Genomic DNA, 18,959 nt, shown 5'->3' with positions numbered 1-18,959 from the left:
GTGTACTTGGGGGGACCCTTAGCTTCCACTGAGTTTGTATTCTCTTAACATTCATGGTTGAATTGCTAATATGAAGTATCTTTTAATACAACCAGGAGTACTGAGACATGTGTTTGAAGAGCTATAACTCATGCCAGTGCTTTCAATCGTCTTTGCTTATTCTATAAAGATGATAAGTTAAGGACTAAAGCTCAAGGCTGGTACAAAATGTTAAATGTGGTGCAAAAAAAGCAATAAAAATACATAGTATGTCTAAATGCAATAGTTTTAAAATTCAAAGCACTGCAAAATAAAACTTCTAAAATATTCTGAAGATTACATTGTAGTTTTTGTTTTGTCATTTTTGGTTTTTATTGCTATAAAGCAGTCTGCAATTGCAAACTGCAATTGCATTGTCCGGAGCAAATGCTTTGTGCTATATGTTAAATAGCTTGATGGAATGGGAAAGAGAAATGGACGTGACTTAGTCCTTTGCAAAACCTCTAAAGCTCAAATGTTCCTTACACAGCATATGCTCTAACTGAATTTTATGAATTGCACTTCTAAAACTCACTGTCTAATAGATGTCACTCTTTTGTTTCTCTCTACTCTTTTGCAGCAAGTGACGGGCAGAAGTTTTGGTGAGAAAGATTTTCGTTCAGGATTAGAAAACGGCATTCTTCTGTGTGAGTAAGTAATGCTTACAGTTTTGAGCCTTGAATACAATCTTGACTAAAGTGGAAAACAACCTTAGCTAGTATGTCCCATTGTTGATTTCCTTTTGAAAGTTTTGACATTGTGCACAGTGGTATTCCACTGCAGTGTAATTTCAGTGCCAAAGCTATTGTTATGGTGAGGGTTGAAATGTGGCTTAAAGAAAACAGGGTTTATGAAGTGCTTCCCTCACTCCAACCCAGGTCCTTAGCTGAGTTATGTAAAAAAAAAATATTATGTTTGTTTTTTGGTTTCCTTTTATTTAATGTTGTTAACCACAGATTGGCAAACGGTGTTCCACACCTGCCTGTGCATGTCTCTGCCACAATGAGGCGTTTTGGACCAGCTCCAAGTCTGAACGCTGTCAGGAGTTAGCCATCTGAATACCATCAATATACAGCTGCTTTAGTAGTTTCTGGAAAGGTTAGGTGTCCTCTAAATTTTGCCTAAAGGTGTGTTGCAATGACGTGTTTTGTAATTTTTGGATGAGAGATACAAGTTAGCTTTTGCACATTAATCTCTGTAGTTCTAATGGCTAGTTTTTAGGAAGAGTCTTCCAAAACCTTGGTACAGGTTTACATGCCAAAGCTAGTGACTCCTAAGAGCAATTTGGAAATGTGCCCTAATGCCCTTAGTCCTTTGAAAATCAGGTTGTCAGGCATATGGGAGATTCTGCTGATCTGAATCATCTGTATGGACCAGTTTCTTTCCCTGGATATGCAGGATTCTTACTGAAGTTGATAAATCTGTCTTTGCACACCAGAATGATAAAGCTTGTGCAGAACTGAATCCATACTTATAAAGGAGATCTCCTGAGATGTGTAGCTGGACAATTGAGCTATTGGTAAAGTTTTGTACTATTTCAGGTACTGGAACTTGGAAGCTGTTTCCAGCAGTAGAGTTGAGCTAATATCCTGTAACTCAGCTCTAGGTAGCTTACCATAGATCCAAATCCTACTTGTGTAAATACTGTTATATGTCTCACTGGTGTCATTAATCAGACAGCTTGAACTTTAGTTTCTAAAGGTGAAAAAATATAAAGGAAATGATGTGATCTATTTTGATTGCAGTTGCGTGTCTTTGCTGAGGAGTGGCTTTGGGAGGAGGGAAGTAGTTGTTATTGTTGACCAAAAGTTGTGTAACTCAGAAGGAGCATACCCTCTTTGTATTTAAGGGTTGCCTCTCACACAAAATCTCTCTCCTCTGTGTGTTGAAGGGAAGTGCTGTGTGCTGAATCACTTCTCAGTGCTCTTTGAAAGTTAAGGTTGAATTGTCTTGCATGAAAAGCAAGGGCTGTGTATTTCAAGATTAGATTGTAATCTTATCTGCAAGTAAGCAGAGGCAGTCTGATTTAAATACTGTAAATCTTTAAGATGGAAGGTTTAACTAACTAATGTTTTGCTAATGAGACAAATAAATATGTATTTCTTAGAAGGTTGTGAGCTCCAGTATTAACCAGGTCAAGGGACAGCACTTGGTTATACTACATAACTGTTCTGTGATACTGGGCAAATTTCTTGTCCTCATTTACCACTTGTGGATCAGTGCAAATCAGCCTGAAGGAATCTGCCTCCTCAGCCTGAAATCTTAAAAGCCATGAAGTTTGTATTGCGTCTTGCTCTTGGTTAGCAAGCTGTAGCTAGTGTGTAAAACTCTATTAGGCTACAGAGCATTAATGAAAAAGCCATCAAATTGGCCTTCAAGTTTGGTTACTTGATGACAAACAAACTGTAGCACCAGCAGTAGAAGTGTACTCCTCACTGGTTCCAAGTCCACTGTAAAATAGAGAACTCAACAGAAATTTTTGGGTCTAACACTGAGAACTTCCAGAGTATCTTCCAAAAGTACTTTGGCAAGTGAAGCACTGATAGTTAATTTTTTATCTGTTGCTCAGTGAAGAACATTGTAAAGCTGCCACAAGAAATACTGTCTTTTTAGACAGGTTTTTTTGTGACTTATCAGAAAATTACCAGGGTATCTAATGAAAAAAATGTAATGGTATACAAACTTTCTCTTAACTCCCTGTCAGTCTGTTGTGCTTGCATTGCAGCTGACTTGAACAAGTAGATGAAAACCTGATCTAAGTCTCTGACAACTTCAGAATACAAGAAATAATTTATAGCTGTGTTAGTTCCTGAAGATGGAAGAACTCATTGTTTTTGGTCAGGTTCTATCTGATTCATTGAAGTTTTAGGGAAAAGCAAACTTACCTCTATTTTTATCCACAGGCCAGTAGTCACTGCAAGTGGCCTTAACTGGCAACTCATAGCAATCACTCACTCATAGCTCATCACTCACTTGTGTGAGTGATGTCCTGTGAATGTGGAATAGCTGTGCTTAATTTCCATGTGGCTGTTTCAGGGTTTTCTTCGCCTGTTGTATTTTGTGAGGAAGACTGAAAGTGAGTTTGGGCTCTGAGGAATCCCAGCAGCTAGAGGACTGGAAACTGCTGTCAGGAGTGGGGACACAGTCAGCATGCCTTGAATGTCCCAGACATGTCTCAAGCTGCCTTCTGACTTTGGAGGTGTTTTGCAGAAGGGAACGGGGAAGTTGCCATGTCAGAGTCCATTCCCCAAAGAGACTGGTCTGTGCCAAAGGGTGCAGGGGCAATCTCTGTCTCTGTAGCAGGATTGTTTGACCCTTATACACAGTAATGCCAGGCCTGCCTCCACTTGATCCCAATCTCGATGTCCTAGACAGCCTACAGACACAAGCAGACATCACTACACTGGTTATAAATGATTCATTCACATCTAGCAACAATCCACATATTTTAATAAATGAAAATGAATGCAACTGTGCAATGCCAAAAGCTCAAGCTCTTGGAATGAATGGGTTGTGGAACAGTGCAGATGTGTATGCTTGCCACAGGAACCTGCAAGCCTTGCACCTGCCTCTCTGGTAGTGTTTGTGCTGTGGCTGGCATTTCCATCTGGCCTCAGTACGAACTTTAGGGCTTGACGCACTCAGCTGAGGAGCTGAGGGGCATATTTAAACAATGCAGGATGCTATAAAGCTACGAGTCAACAGATGAGAGCAACACAAGCCTTTTCTTCTTTCTGGCTGTTCGAAAGCCCACTTGTGCAGTTGCCCAGAGAGTGGTGACTCTAATTGTTCACCCAGCTGTGCTGAGAAGCCAGTGACTATGACTTCTGTTTGTCTGAAATGAGTTCATGTTTTTTTAGCATAGCTGTCTGACATCAGTGCAGATGGTGATTTCAGCAGGGATATAATAGCTATATAGGCAGAGGCAGTTCCTTCTCTGTTCATGCTTTGTGAATTAAATTCTCATATGAAAAGACTGAAGAGTTTCTGCATGGGTGGGCAAATGTGCTTTTCTGGGATCGTGGTTGAAAGCTATATGATGCAGGAATACAACACCAGTAGCAGGAATATCACTGGAAATCCCCTATTGCTGCTCCAGCACATGTTCAATTTTTTTTTCCTCCCTTGTTACATAGCTTTCATATTTAGGTTTGACCCAGATATCATAAGAAGCTAGAGGATTAATCAGAAATAAATTAGATCTGGTTGTTGCAATGCTTAGGTGTTCCTATTCTATGGATTCAGTCATCTGAATGACGGCTGACTGTCAAAAAAAGTGCATATCCTGTCCCTCTGTCTGCCCTGCTGGTTTAGGCGGTTCTATTGTGTTTTTTGAAGCAGCAGGTAAGGAAGTCAAGGTTGCTTTTATTTCTAACCATGCAACAATTGCTATTAATTCATTTAAAAATTATTACAAGAAGAAAAAATGCATGTGTTGCTGCAGCCTTGACCAGTTGTTACTGCTATAATATCCTTGCAAATGTATTTTCAATTTTTTTGCCCTTCTCCTTGCTGTCCACCTCCCCTTGTCGAGCTCTGCTACTGCAGGATTCCTTCCTTCATCTTGGGTATTCAGTATAAAAGAGGTCTCTGTAGGAATGTGAGGCTTCAAAAATCTGAGTTAATTGCTTGCTTTGATATGATTATCCAAACAGAATATATATCCAAAATATTTCTAAGAACTTCTGACATGCAACTGGAATTGTGTTTTCTCTCAAGTTTTCTCTGGAATCAAGTAATCCAGTCACCCTGAAAGTTTATATTAGTAGTAATGAGATTCTAATGTCAGGAACAGGACCAGACCATAAAGAAGAAGAACAACAACAATTGGGATATGAATCCTGGGCAAAAGACCTTAAACAATGAACTAATCCAGTTGGATATTAGCAGAAATTATTTGGCTTTGCAGTTGAGTCTAACAACATCATGATTGTGTGTAATACCTTGAGTTCTGTATGTAGAACAGTTCAGCTGTGTGTCTGGTTTATGTATGTATTAAAATCAATTTATAGTAGTACATGCAGGCAAAATGAATCTGATTTTTCTCAAGCATGAAAGTTCTAACAAGTATTTCACTGCATATCATACACATATAAAAATGAAAGAGGACTGTGTGCAAAAACTATGCTTATTCTTGGCTCTGTAACTTTTATGTTGTTTTTTGAAAGAGGAGATACAAAGATGTTCTACTGTTTTTAAGTAATCTTGGTAAAATTGCATATGTACAGTGAACTAAAAAAAAAGTTGTAAACTTTTTCTCCTGCAGGATAATATATAGGAAAGGCAGTTTTCTTCTGCTGTGCATACTTGGAGTATATGCTCTTAAAAAGTACAAGAACGTTTTTAGATTTTACTTTTAAATAAAAAAGATGAGAAATTAGCCACGCACATAGATTATTTTAATAGTATTTAAAGCAAATATGAAGAGTGGCTATAAATCTGAGCAAACTGAAAGTGATTATGACCAAGAATTACTTAGTGGAATTTATAATTTATTCTGTCGTGAGAATTATTTTCTTCCACAAGTAAGAAATCCCCTTAGCTTGTGTTCTTCATGTTGATGGTGATGAATGAGCTGCATTTTCTCAAAGAGCAGTTTTTTTGGATGTGCATCCTGGTTCTGGTGCATCTGACCAAAGGGCTGGCTATGTGCCAGATCAGTACAAGTGTAATGCTGTGGAATAATAAAACTTTTGTGCTCTGAGTCACTGATACCATGAGGTATGAAGAACAGCCTTTGCTGTATATATGGTGTTTCAGTTGTTCTTCTTGCAAATTAATGTCACGTCATCTGGTAGGGGAAAACAAATAGTCTTTGCAGCTTATAGGATTTTTCAAATATATCATTCTAATTGTCTGTTAGTGTTATGGGCCTGGCATCAGTTCAGCACTTGGCTGTGTAGTGAACAGTGGAGAAATCAGTGGATGCCCAGCCCTTATGCTTAATTAGTATTTTGCTTGACTTTCCTATTCTTGGAAACTAAGAAGGTATTTGAGTTTCATAGGCATATTTGAGGTTTTGAATGTGACCCATGCTTTGAGGTGAGAAGGAATTAGTATTTTCCTGTGGTTTTCAGACTCTATGCTTTAAAGCCAAAACATTATCAGCATCATGAATTTGGCATGTGTCCAGGTTTGAGAGATGGGCCCCAAGGCTCATTAAGCATTAAGATGTAGGTTCATGTGAGGACATTTGAAACAGTTTTATATGGATACAGAGTCCTTAATCTGTAAGTTTTATTGCTGTTTCATAATGAAGAGCTATTTATTAATACAGTTTAGATGAGGGGCCAAAGGTAACATAAACCCTAATGCTAAACCCATGATGAGAAGAGGGGAATAGACAGTGAGGGGCATGCTTGAGCAGACAGAATGACCTGTCTTTATATTTATGTTATTAAAGAAATGCTTTTCAGCAGACTGAGTAGTAGAGCTTTTTCACTGATGCTTGGTTATTGACAGGGCAGGAGACTGTGGAACACTGATTCACTCAAAAGGAGTGTTGCTCAAATGCAAGGCAAGGTAATCTTGTGAGAAGTTCCAGCTTTTCAAGAGTGTATGTTGAAGAAAGCATATTTAGCAGTTTTAGAAAGAACATCCATGGCCATTGCTACTCAGTGTATAAACTATGCATGAAATAAATTGTAAAATTGTAAATAGGTGCATGAGATGCTCTTCACATCATGTCCTTGTGATTGTAGGTTCTGTATAACTAGCTTGTGAAGTTACAGTCTTCCCTGTTGCCTTTCTTGAGCTGTTTGCAAGGCTTTGTTCATATTTTTAGTTTTTGGCAGAGTGAGACTAATGCAGTCCTATGTTTGGAATATTGTTTTCTCAATACTACATATTTGCATATGGACTGTGAGCCCTTTATAGGACAAAGTCACTTCTGTCCTGCTTGTTAAAAAAACACCTTGTTCATCTGATTCTAAATAAATGATGTCAGGGGCATCATTAGCAATCACTCAAGAATGTTTTCCCAAAAATATTTTTGTGACCTCAGGAACATGTTTATATTTTGAAACTTCTTAGCCATGTCTTTTGCAACAAAATATTTTGATTTTCCATTGTTCACTGTTTCAAGGTGATTTGTTAATCTTTAAGACTAGTAGTGGATTTTTCTGTCCTTTCAAAATATTTGGGGGCATTTTGGAGCTGCCACTAGAGCATGAGTTAAAAATATGTGGATACTGAAGCTGTCTAGGCTAATAATTATCAAGTGCTGAAAGACTGCTTGTTTGAATTTAAGTCTGTAAAACTTAATTTGAAGATAGAAATGTCTCTGTGAAGGTTTACTGTGGGTAGAATTTCCTGAATTCTCAAATATGAAATGCCCGTTGACTTTTAGATCAGATCATTAGTCAGCTTTTCTTTCTAGGAGTATGATCTGTTACTTGAGCAAAGAGCTCTGTTAGATACCTCTCCCTCCAGCCTGGATTGATCTGTGAACACACATCACTTCAACCTTTCTTTTCTCCATTTCTGAAGTTTATTCTCTGAAAATGCTTCTCCTCCATTTCCTCCTGGAATTGAGGTCTTTTTGGAGGCTGGGTTTTGGCAGCCATCCTCCGAATATTTTCTTAACTGACGCTTTCTTGCAAGAATTTTGTGGGCAGTTTATTGGTGCTTTTCATTAGATCTTTTATCAACTGTTGCCTGAAACGCCTTCTCTTCCTGGCAGAAGTCTTTCACATTCTTAACTCATGATAAAAAAACCCAGGAAGGTCTAATAAATTAGTCACACAGTGGCTAGCACTGATTTCAGCTTGTCTGTCCAGCTGTGGAGATACCTTATCTCCTGGAATGCCAAACCTTGGGGACAGCATGAGTAGAGCAATTGATTCTTCCTGTACCTATGGGAGCTGGTTTTTATCAGGGGAAGGAAGTGACCTAGCTTCTCCCTGTGCGTGGGACTAGGGCAGCTTTCCACTTCCATCATGCCCTGTTGTTTCCATAAGGTAAGACAGGTCTAAGGTTTTAGCTTCTATGTAGTATCTTAGTGTGCTTCATTTAACAGGTAGCTACTGGAGAGTCCAAGCCAGCACCTGTAACAGGGGAAAGGGAGGATGAGTGTCTGGTTATTCCAGGGGAGATTTAGATCGGATATTAGAAAAAAATTTCTCACCAAAAAGGTTGTAAGGTGTTGGAACAGGCTGCCCAGGAAAGTGATTGAGTTACCATCCCCAGCAGTGCTGCGTTAACAGTTGGACTTGGTGATCTTTGAGGTCTTTTCCAACCTTGATTACTCTATGTTGGACTGAAAATTACAAGAGAACTTTGGGAAGAACAAAGGATTTTTCTGATTTAGGACAGGTGCATAAATGCTAGAGGTGGTGAGCAGAAATCCCCACAGAAAGCTTGAAGGGTCTGAGAATAGGTCATGTGTGTATGTAGAGACTCGGGTTTTGTGGATGGAGCCTGAAAATTCTTAGTTGTATCCTGGTTTGGGCTATTGTCTTTTGGGCATTTGGTGGGATTGTTGGGATCACTCAAAATGAGCCAAGGATTAGGATTAGGATTAGGACTGGGGAAGAGGGCACAGGCTGGAGCTGCAGATGCAGTTGGGCCTGCCAGAGGAAGATATGTGATGCAGGTTTTCTCTCCTGGAAACTCTTTAGACTAGGACCTGGCTGGGGACAGGAGGCCCAGGGCAGCCAAGTCCTTTGGTTAGGATTGGTGGAGCAAGAAAGTGTGGGACTGCAGTTGTCAGGGGCTTCTAGGAGAAGGTGTGGGTTAGTGTTTCTTCTCCCCTGCAGAGTCTGTCCCTTGGGCCATGGCCGAGGATCTTGTCCTGGGTGCCCAATGCAAAATGGTGATCTGTCTTGTTTGCCCAGTATTTCAACAGAAACCCACCAGAGCTGATAAAACTTTACATACACATGCTCTATGAAAGTCTAAATTGGCACAGAAAATTTAGTTTGTATGTACAGACCTATGTCAGAAGAGGTGTAGTTAGTGGATTTTTGAGAAGCAGGGATGGACAGTAACTGTGAGGGTGAAGGGGACCATTGAGACCCTGCACAAACAGCACAACCTTTCAGCTGGCTTGGTAGCAGAGCAAGCTTAAACCACTCAGTGTTTTGGCATCTGGATTGTTGCTTTAGATGAGGTAGTAATTCAGAAGCAGTCAGTCTGCTCTGGAAGAAACCTCCCTTTGACATATTCTGCAGCAAGCAAGTCCTGGGGGGTTTGGTGCCAGACTGCTTAGAAATGTTTCCAATAGCAGACAAACTTTTTAATAATAATTTTAATTTCTTCCTCAAGGTTTTCCATCTTGCCCCATCCTATTTCCTCTCTCTTCAGCCTCCAAATGATGACCTAAAATGTTGTTTGTTCTCTACTCCTTTCCTTCCTCTGACTTTATCCTTCTCCTGTATTTCACAGGGAAATCTGTACAAGCCATTTTGAAGATTTATTTAGAATGGGTTTTGGCATTTGAGGTTTCCAGTAAGAACTCTTTATTTTGCCTTCTATTATTGCCTATGACTTTTAATCTGCACCTGCAGTACTGGTTATGGTGCTGATGCATTCATGTTTGAGTAATAAAGAAAATGGGATGCTTTACCTAATATATTCTTTTTTTCCTGAAATAGAACAGGCAGACTGAGGATTGAAATCACAAGAGAGCTACAGTATTTGGAAAGAAGTCCTCTGGCAAAAAAAAAAAAAAAAAAAAAAAAAAAAAAAAAGATATCTTGAATTACCTGGTGTAGCAATTAAATGGAAAATAGTAGTTTTATAGAGCTGCTGCTCGTGGGGTTAAAAAGTACTATATCTTCTGGGGGGGGAAAAAAGTAATTTTTTTTCCATCTGTGAAATAAAACAATGGTTCTAGAAGATAGGCAGTTCTTTTATTGGTGTTCTCTTTGTCTAATGTGGAAAAGTGATTTTTTGTAAATAAAAGTACAATAATTAATTTGTTTTTAGGACATTACTGTTAGATTCTACCTTAAGGAGAAGAGGAATAGTACAGCCATCTCTATGAGCTTGGGTTACAGAGTTTTTAACTTCAAGAATATTTTTAAAATGTCCCCAACTCCCAAAAGTATCATTCATATTTGTTTTGATGCTACTCCCAATACATGATGTTGTTGGAGATGTGGGAACTTCAAGAATGTGATAACGTGCATAAAATTTTGGACAAGTGGAACAAAAGCTTTACTAATTATGGTCATAGAAAACAGAGAATAGCATCTCCCACTCTGCTCCCCTGTTCTGTCCAAGTGATTGCAGAAACCCAACCTATATACTGTTGCACAAAGGGAAAGAGGCGAGGAAAAGTGATCATTTCAATGTTCATAAAGCCAGATGTTCACTCCAGGAGGGATGAACACCTTCATGAGCTTGCAAACTGCCACAGTCCTAAAGAATCAAGCAACAAATGATGCACCACTGTGGAGCGATGGCTCTTGGTGGAGCTTTGAGCCGTGGCACACCGCCCATTATCCTAACTCAGAAGAGGGAGCTGGAAACCATCACAGACTGTTAGCATTAGTTGAAAGGAATATTCTTTTCATTTGGATAAACTTCTCAGCCAGATCTCTCAAATATTAAATATGAATAATTTTACTACCACAGTAAGCTGCCAGAGGAGTCTGCTCTTGAATGGAGGCCATGTCAGCCCAAAATGAGATTCCTCTCTTCCATAGAGCTGTTCTAATTTTCAGAGAGTTTTAAATTTAAGCAGACATCATTTTTTCTCTTCAAAGATCTTGAATTTTGAGTCCATGTCTTGAATTGATGATTTTCTTCCCAGTGGATGGAACTGGTTGATTTTTTCTTTGGATAAAAGGCATTATGGTTTTCTCTTGGGGAAAGGGTGGTGAAGACACAGTGTTTGTTGTAACAGGATTTTGCAATTAAAATTCCCCAGTCTGAGAGGCTTGGTCATTTTTTTGAGTATTGTAACAATGAGCCATGTCTGCACATCTCATAGCATGCTCATGGGTGGTGAGGAACTTGGATTTGGGGGGTTGCTAATCTTTGGACACTGAACAGTGTTCAGCTGTGGTATCACTGGCCTAATGTTTTCATGATGAGATGGGGGGTTTATGAATTCCTTTTCTATTTGCCTTCTCTCATTTATGATTTATGGGGCCCTCCATTCAACACAATATATGGAAGGATGGCATTTAATTTCAAGTTAAGATAAAAAAAAATAAACAGGCCACCCATAAAGTGGTCATCCTTTCTCACTTTCCTGCAGTGCAGCAACTGCCAGACCTGGATGCCTTCTAGGTTTCTGCTCTCATGCTCTTCCAGGCATGATCTGCCTGTACACAGGTAAGGCAGGCTGATGTGTCAAAATTCACCCAGAATCTGTCTGGGTCACTGATGTGGTCTAGATCAATTTAGAATTCAAAATAAATACTACTGAATTATTGTGCTGGATATTCATCCTAGTCTTTCTTCATTTCAGTAATCAAATTTGGATGTCCATGTATGTTTTCAGAAGGGAGAAAGGGGAGAATCCTTTTTTCCAGTCACACTGAAATCCTTATGTGCTGGGCAAAAATGTTTGATAATTTGGATTTTGAGACTTACCACTCATAAAATACTCCTTTCTCATAACAGGTTGCTGAATGCGATAAAGCCAGGATTGGTAAAAAAGATCAACAGACTACCAACCCCCATTGCAGGTTTGGTGAGTATATCAAATGAAGGAAAATATTTCAGTGCTGCTTTTTGCACCTTGACATTGACTATGTGATTCAGATAGCAGTTATTTTTGTAATTTGAACTCTTCTAGCCTAGTAAACTCAGACAGTCCCTCTGTAGGAATGCTCTGTGTAGTCACCTTAAGACCTTTCAGTCTTTTTTTTTTTTTCCAGAAGTAGGCAGTATTCAAGTGTCAGGGTATATTTTTAGAGGAAGATGATCTTCTTGGTTATATATCACCTCTCAGTTGTGGCATAGCTTTAGAAAAACTGGAATGCATGCATTAGAAGCCATCACCACAAAAAAATAGTTTTTGGAAAGGAAGAAAACTGTACTTGTATATTTTGTCTCATTTACCCTTTCCCCAAAATACCACAGTCTGCAGATAACATTCATTCTGGGACTATCTGGGGAACTGCTTCATGTTGACTTTAAGGGCAGAGCAAAATTTAGCCATACTCTGTTGTAAGCAAGGAAGACCACAGAGGATGTGCTGACAGCTCATGGGCTGTCAGGAGTGCTGGGTGCTCAGGGGGTCACCTCAAGTGGTGGCACAGTCCTGGGCTTGCTGTTAGGGCAGAAGGTGGGGGAGTGGGTGCTTGTTGGGTCTAACAGGATTAGCCACATAGAAATATGGCTGTATTGATTTTACCTTCAGCTGTAATGGGGAATACAGGGTCCTTGAGCATGTGGAAGGTGGTCATCCTCTATTTCAACTCATCATGGTTCCTTTGTGTTCTGGCACTGTTCACATTGTGATTTATACAAGATTCAGAATATATTACTTGTTGATAGCTGAAGTTAATGTTCCTTTGTATAAAGAGCATTAAAAAGTTTCAGTGTATCAGAAACCATATTACATTTGCTGTTAAATTAGGTCTACAATACCGTTGCATAGCCTTTGAGCTAAGTCTTTCAACATGCAGGTTGACAAGGAAATTTCTGTATGAATACTGCCTGGTTTTAGAATCTCATTTTTGATCCCCACCACCCTTTCTCTAAAGTTTCCTTGAGTGCCTTTCTTTTGCCTCTAAAACCCACCTAGTTTTATTCCTTTGCTGTCCTATTTGAGAGGAATATTTGATATAAACAGCTGAAAAAAGTACCAGTAGTGCAGCTTTCTTTTCCTTGGCTCGCTTTCAGGAAAGACTCAATTTTTGTTATGACTGTTTTAAGAAGATGATATTGAATTACATTGGGTTTTTTCCTTATTCATATGTAAAATCCCAATGGTAAGGTGGTTACAGTAGGAAGGACAGAAAAAAGTTATTATGTGTGTGTATTTTTCTCATTCCTTGAGATAAACCTCTCTTGCAAGATGTGTATCTTCAAAGCATTATGAAAAAAGAAGTTTTCAGGCTACTAATGATACAGTAGATTTTTTTTGTGTTGTAAAGTGACTTTATTACCTCTGTATCTGTGTCTTCTGATTTCCTTTAGTAACTACTTTTCTAAATATTTTTTCCTAATAAATAATTAGGCTATTTAAAAAGTTCACTATTGCTGAGTTCTTGAACATTACCAATGAATGTTTTAATATAATGTTCTGTGAATAAATTTCTCCCAACAAAACAAACTATCAAAATTTCCCCTTGCTTTCCAAGACATCTGATTCCATACCTGCTGATTTTTGTTACTATTTGTAGTTACAGTGGGGAGTAAGTGGCTGCTTTAAGGATTGCATGTGAATTTAAATGATCAAGTGTTCTATCTGGTCTGTTATGCTTATTTATGGTGTATTATTTAAAAGTACAGCCATCAGGGGTGTGTTTGAGCACAGGGTGTATCCTTTTCTTTTCACTAACCTGTACCATGCATATGTGTCTGAAAAAAAACCTAAAATATTGACACTGTGGTCCAGAAGCAGTTATACCTCCTAGGCAGTTGACCCTACATGTGAGACATTCCCTTATTAGTTGCCAATTTTTCTTTATTATCTTAGTTTTGCTTGGCTTGACATCCTAAATAGTTGCTTCTTTCCAGTTATTTCACCCCAGTGAGTGTGATTTCCTCAGTTACAAGTAGAAATGCTGTGAAAGCTTCAGTACCTTTTCTTCCTTGCATGAGATATGTGCTTTTAAATCCTAGATGCTGCTTCTGCCTAAAATGTGTAACTGAATTACTGTAACAGAATGAATTTCTTTCCTGTATATGATAGAATAAGTTTTTATTTCACTAGGAGAGACAATAAGTACGTTTTCTTTTATACACAGTAGGAGCTGAAACTTATGAGTAATCATGGAGTATTCAAAGTGCCTTTTGTTTCATCCTTAACTTCCAGAGACACAAAGAGTTATATATTATGTAGCTCTACAAAATGTCTACTTGAGTCTAATTCTCCAGATGATAGTTTATTTTTCTCCTTTATTATGCTAAGGAAAAATTAGGAAGTGTCCTTTATAGAAGGAAAATAAGAGTGAACTTGAAGCCCATATCAGACACATGCTGAGCTCTTCACTTTGGAATATTATCAAGTGTAAAAATTTTGCCTATATTTCATGTTTGAGTTACTTCTAACAACACTTCTATAAGTGTTATGTATAACTGGTTCAGTGTTGACAGACTGAATTCTTCTAATCTTTCCTGGCATTTAAAACTAGATGAATCTGCACTTACTCTGAAATTCTCACCAGTGACTTGCTCATGTATTTCAAGAGGGAATAATTTATTTGCAGATCTTGCATACCAGAACACCAATCCTTTAACTAAAATTTATTGTTTATAGTGCTGTGGTGTTAAAGTAAGAACTCAAGGATCTGAACACCGTATAAATACACAAAGATGATCTTTGTCTAGTTGCAAGTCTAAGTCAGGATGTGGATTGTATGCAGCATTACATATAGAATTACATATGTTCAGCTTGGCAGGCTTGTTTGTAATTTGCTTTGATCTCCAGAAGTGCCGACTGCTTCTGTTATCACAGCAGAAATGATACATTGCTTTAATGAAAGAAAATGCAGGACCACTGCTTTGGTATTCAGATTTACAGTATTAAATCTGATGAAGAGTTTTCTCATTCTTGTTCAGTAATCATTAATCCTGAAAGCTTATGCTCCCACCAAAAAGCAAATTCACAAAGCATTCAAAGAACATATTAGGCCTAGGTAGGAGTAACAGAAGAAATTTTCTCATGCAAGAAATTGATTCTTAGCATCTTTGTTCTATGACTGTCAGGTTTCTAGAACCATCATTTAATATATTTAATTGTAGAAGGCTGGAGAAGTGTTTTGGCTGAGTTATTAATTGAAAAAAAATCGAGAAGACTTACAAAGATGTATTAGAGTACAATGAATATAATTAAGTGACTTTTACAAAACCAGCATTTTTTAAGGTTTCTACTAATTATAATTTTGTACCTCGATACCTTATTTTCTAGTCTATGAAAAATTACCAGCATCACCATAGATAAGGTTTGCTCTATAATACTAACTACTGTATGTTGACTTTCTTTTTCCCTTAAAAAGATTCCAGCTTTTGCTTCCTGTCCCTGAATAATGTCACTGTGAGAAAAGAAAAAGTTTCTGCCTTATCTTTTGTTTGACAGGATTTAGGGGAGTTTATAGCATTACTTCAGTTCCTTGAACAATCCCCACAGGAGCTCAGACACTTACTTCAGAGGCTGTGTGAATGATTCTCACATATAATAGGAGGAAGTAGTGAAGACAAAGATGGAGAGATGAACTTTAGCTTGGATCTTGGCTCATGTTTCAGCACTTCTGAATAAAAAGTCTGTTTACTGTGGCACCCAGTTTTCAGTTTGTTTATGGTCCTTAACTTTGTGACATATGTATGATATAGCACTGGAAAAAATAGACCTGAAGAAGTCACCTGGTTGCATGGTTATTGCACCAAGATGAACAGAGGCATAATGTGCTGCTTAAGAAAGCTTGCTCCTTTGAAAGCCAGGTTGGATTTTTTTCCCTCATTATTTTCCCAGGATGTTTATTTTGGCAAAGTGTTCTCTGAGAGCTTGCTATTACCCTTAATAAGACCAGCTATCTGTCTGCTGGTGCTGGTAGTTTGTTGTTGTGCTGTAATATTGCACAAATTGTAAGTTTGGGGTTTTTCTATCTTATATGTTATTTCAAAGAAATGTAGTCCTTATGTTAGCTTTCAGGAGTTTGAGCTACTAATTAAATTCAGCAAGTGAGATCTTGTTTCTTCATGCAGGTATGAACCTCAAAATCACAAGATCCAAATAAAGTATAGTGTGTTTCACATAGTTAAAAATAATTAGCAGAGATAAATACACAAAACTTGAACAGATGTGCATTATTTTTATCACTCTCTTCATTCATACCTCCTTGTTACTAATTTTTTCTTGAATAATTATCTTCTTGGTTTTTTTTTTATTTTAAATTTATCATTCTCTCTTTAATTCTAGTACTTTCTGGAAAAAGACTGCTCCTATTGTAATATATAAATTCATAATATATGATAGTTTCTGTTTCCTTGTTTTGTACTACTATTCTCTGCTGAACATATTCATTTCCCAGCACAATTGTATTCATAATAAAGTCTTGCTGTGTAAGTTGTGGTACATGTGAAGTAAACAGAGGCAAAATTTCCTGTCTATCTAAAAACAATAAGTTCTTGGCACTCACATTCCAAAAGCATTTTTGTGATTGTTGAGTAAAACAAAGTGTCAACAGCATAGCAAAATGCTGTGCAAACCATTCTGCCATGTTTTCTGTGGATCTTCCTTGCTAAATAGTAATTGATTTATCTACACCTCTTGTGCCTGCTTTCAGTTCTGAAAACTGAATGTTTTACTAATGCAATATTTAGGGTCTAGCCAGTAGCTGAGAGCAGCACTGTGTGCTTTGGCTCATCACATAGTGTAATATATAATGAATCTCTTTACTAAAGCAAGAGTGTTCTGAAAAAAAATTAATGGTTAGTATCATGTCCTTGTATTCTTTATGTTATTTGGGGTTTTTACTCCCTTAGCTTTTTAGACTGCCTTCAAATTGATTTTTCATTTAGACTTTCTTACCTTGGGTGTCATCTGAGCTGGACAGAAGTACCTTATGAAATTCCTGTTTAATGAATTTAGCTCTATGTTGTATTAATAAACATTTCTAAGTTACACAAAGAATATAAAAGCAAACTAATAGGTATTTCTTAACCACATTGTTTGTAAACAGAGTCTGTGTGGAACAATCTGCAGTGACTCTGTGGCTAATTCATCACAGAAGAGGAAAACAGCTATCAGTTCAAATTTGGCAGGAAGCACATTATTGGGGGGGAAATGAGATGCAAACAAATAAAACCTAAAAGTTAATACATAAATTCAGCTATTTTTCTTTTTTTAAATTGGATTGACGGTTTTTATTGCTTCCAATTAACCATACAAATGCTGTCCAGGAAGCATTGCTCTCCTGCCATTTAAACTAGTAATACAAATGGAAAATACAATGCTGGCATCTCATTCAGTATTTTATTGATTAAAATGGTTGTGCTTACTCTGGTGTGTTTGGTTTGGTTCCAAAACTCTCAAACATTTGATGCTGAAAACTAGTAATTGATCTGACAGCAAACATACTGGAGACATATTCCACTGCTGCACTTGGGTTCAGCCTGTGTTGCCTGGCTTCCAAGTTGTACTATAATCTGATGTATGCATGCAAGAAAGGCTGAAATAAAAGGAAATTAATAAAAGGCATGTACTATAGAAAAACGAACAAACAAAACAAAGGGAGGTAAATGACCCCACCTTATTTATTTGTTTGTGATGGTCTGAGCTGCATTTAGCTGTAACACACACCCTCAGAGAAGTGAGTTCAACCAACTCCTAGTAGTCTTCATGTTCACCACCTCTGTATGGCTCATGAGGTGTCCCTAACATCCATGGGCAATCACTCATTTCCTCAGCTACCAGCTGCAGTGTTGTGTTTATGATAGCTGGAGGTGAAACTTGAAATGAAGAACCATGCTTGTTTCCAAATTGCCCATTATTGATCCCTCAGGGTGTTTTGTGTGCTTCCTGCACCATTGGCCCCAGCCAGAACCCAGCCAGGATTTTGGCAGACCAACCTCACTGCTGGCCTAAAGTCCCATCTTCTGGATGCTCCCTTGGCTGGAGTGCTTACAGTGCACTCAATAAGCTAAGCTGTTTGCTGGCTGGGTCCGCTCCTTGTCATGCTAAGGATACCAGTGCTTTCTGCCAGTGTCCAGGAGTTTATCCCTCCTTAGAATATGAAGTCTCTCAGTACCCAGGGTGCTCTGAACAGTTTCCTTGTTGGGTCAGGACAGCAAGAGCCAAGATGGGTAAATGTTTGCAGGACATGTGCAGGATGGCTGTGGTCCATAGCTGCTGTGGACGTATGCAAACTCCGTCATGTTGTTGAGATCCCTTCTGAAACTGGACTGGTTAGGATTCAAAGATGCAGCATTTTCACAGTCAGCTTAAGCCATGCTCTCAGCCTGCTGAGCTCTGCTGCTGAGAATGTCAGGACTTGGTTTGGCCAAATGCTAATACTTGTAAGCTCTTTGTGGCAAGGATCATCTGTTAGTCTGTTTTTGTCTAACACCTCACCCCATGAGTCCTGCTCCATGGCCAGGACTCCTAGACAGTATGTTAATACAAATAATAAATAACAGCTACAAAAATATCACAAGCATTCCTATGTCATTCACAGTCTCATTTTAGACTGCTCTCCCAACACCTGTGAGTTTAATCTGTCGGTTTATAATTACCTTTATTCACACTGAATAATATAGAACGTTAATATGCAAATTGGGAGGCAAGGGGAACCTTTTCTATGATAAAACCAAGAGAGGATGGTCACTGCAGAGGATGTCCTTTTTTGAATGTGTTTTTTTTTTTGCTGTATGAAGACACCCTTTGCTTGCCCAACCTTAGCATGCTTTAAAAAAAGTGTTTGAATAGAAGCAAAGAGTCTACCTGTTTAGGGCTATCAAGTGACTTCTCAAAGTTGTTATTTATAAAATATTATAATGGTTTTTTTTGGGTCTTTTTTTTTTTTTTTTTTTGCATAGGAAGTAGTAAACTGAAGGATTCCATGCTACTGATGAAATGTAAACTTGACCTTATCATTGCATTAACCTTTACTATAAATGACGGGGTCTTTCCTTGGTTTGGGGAGGGCAGCTGGCTTCCAGGAAGAGCTCATTTTGTACCCGTGAAAAACGTAGGTTGCCCACTTGAATAACTGATTTGCTTTTAGATGTCCTTCTTTAAGTTCAGCCATGTCTTGCATTACATTGGTTTAATGACACTGAGGTATGTATTTCAGAAAAGGCAAGCTTTTGAGTAGGTA

General features: G+C 38.2%; 1 protein-coding gene across 1 annotated transcript in view; it reads left to right on the top strand.

The window, feature by feature from the left end:
• LIMCH1 (LIM and calponin homology domains 1) overlaps window positions 1-18,959 on the top strand; it is a 173,276-nt gene that overhangs the window by 63,715 nt on the left and 90,602 nt on the right. The window contains 2 exon segments of the mRNA XM_053941015.1: window positions 599-669; window positions 11,593-11,662. Coding sequence (XP_053796990.1) covers window positions 599-669; window positions 11,593-11,662 — 141 coding nt within the window.

This window comes from Vidua chalybeata, chromosome 4 (genome assembly GCF_026979565.1).
Source record: "Vidua chalybeata isolate OUT-0048 chromosome 4, bVidCha1 merged haplotype, whole genome shotgun sequence".
NCBI classification, from domain to species: Eukaryota; Metazoa; Chordata; class Aves; order Passeriformes; family Viduidae; genus Vidua; species Vidua chalybeata.
Note: the sequence above shows the minus strand (reverse complement) of the source record. Positions and strands in the feature narration are given on the sequence as shown.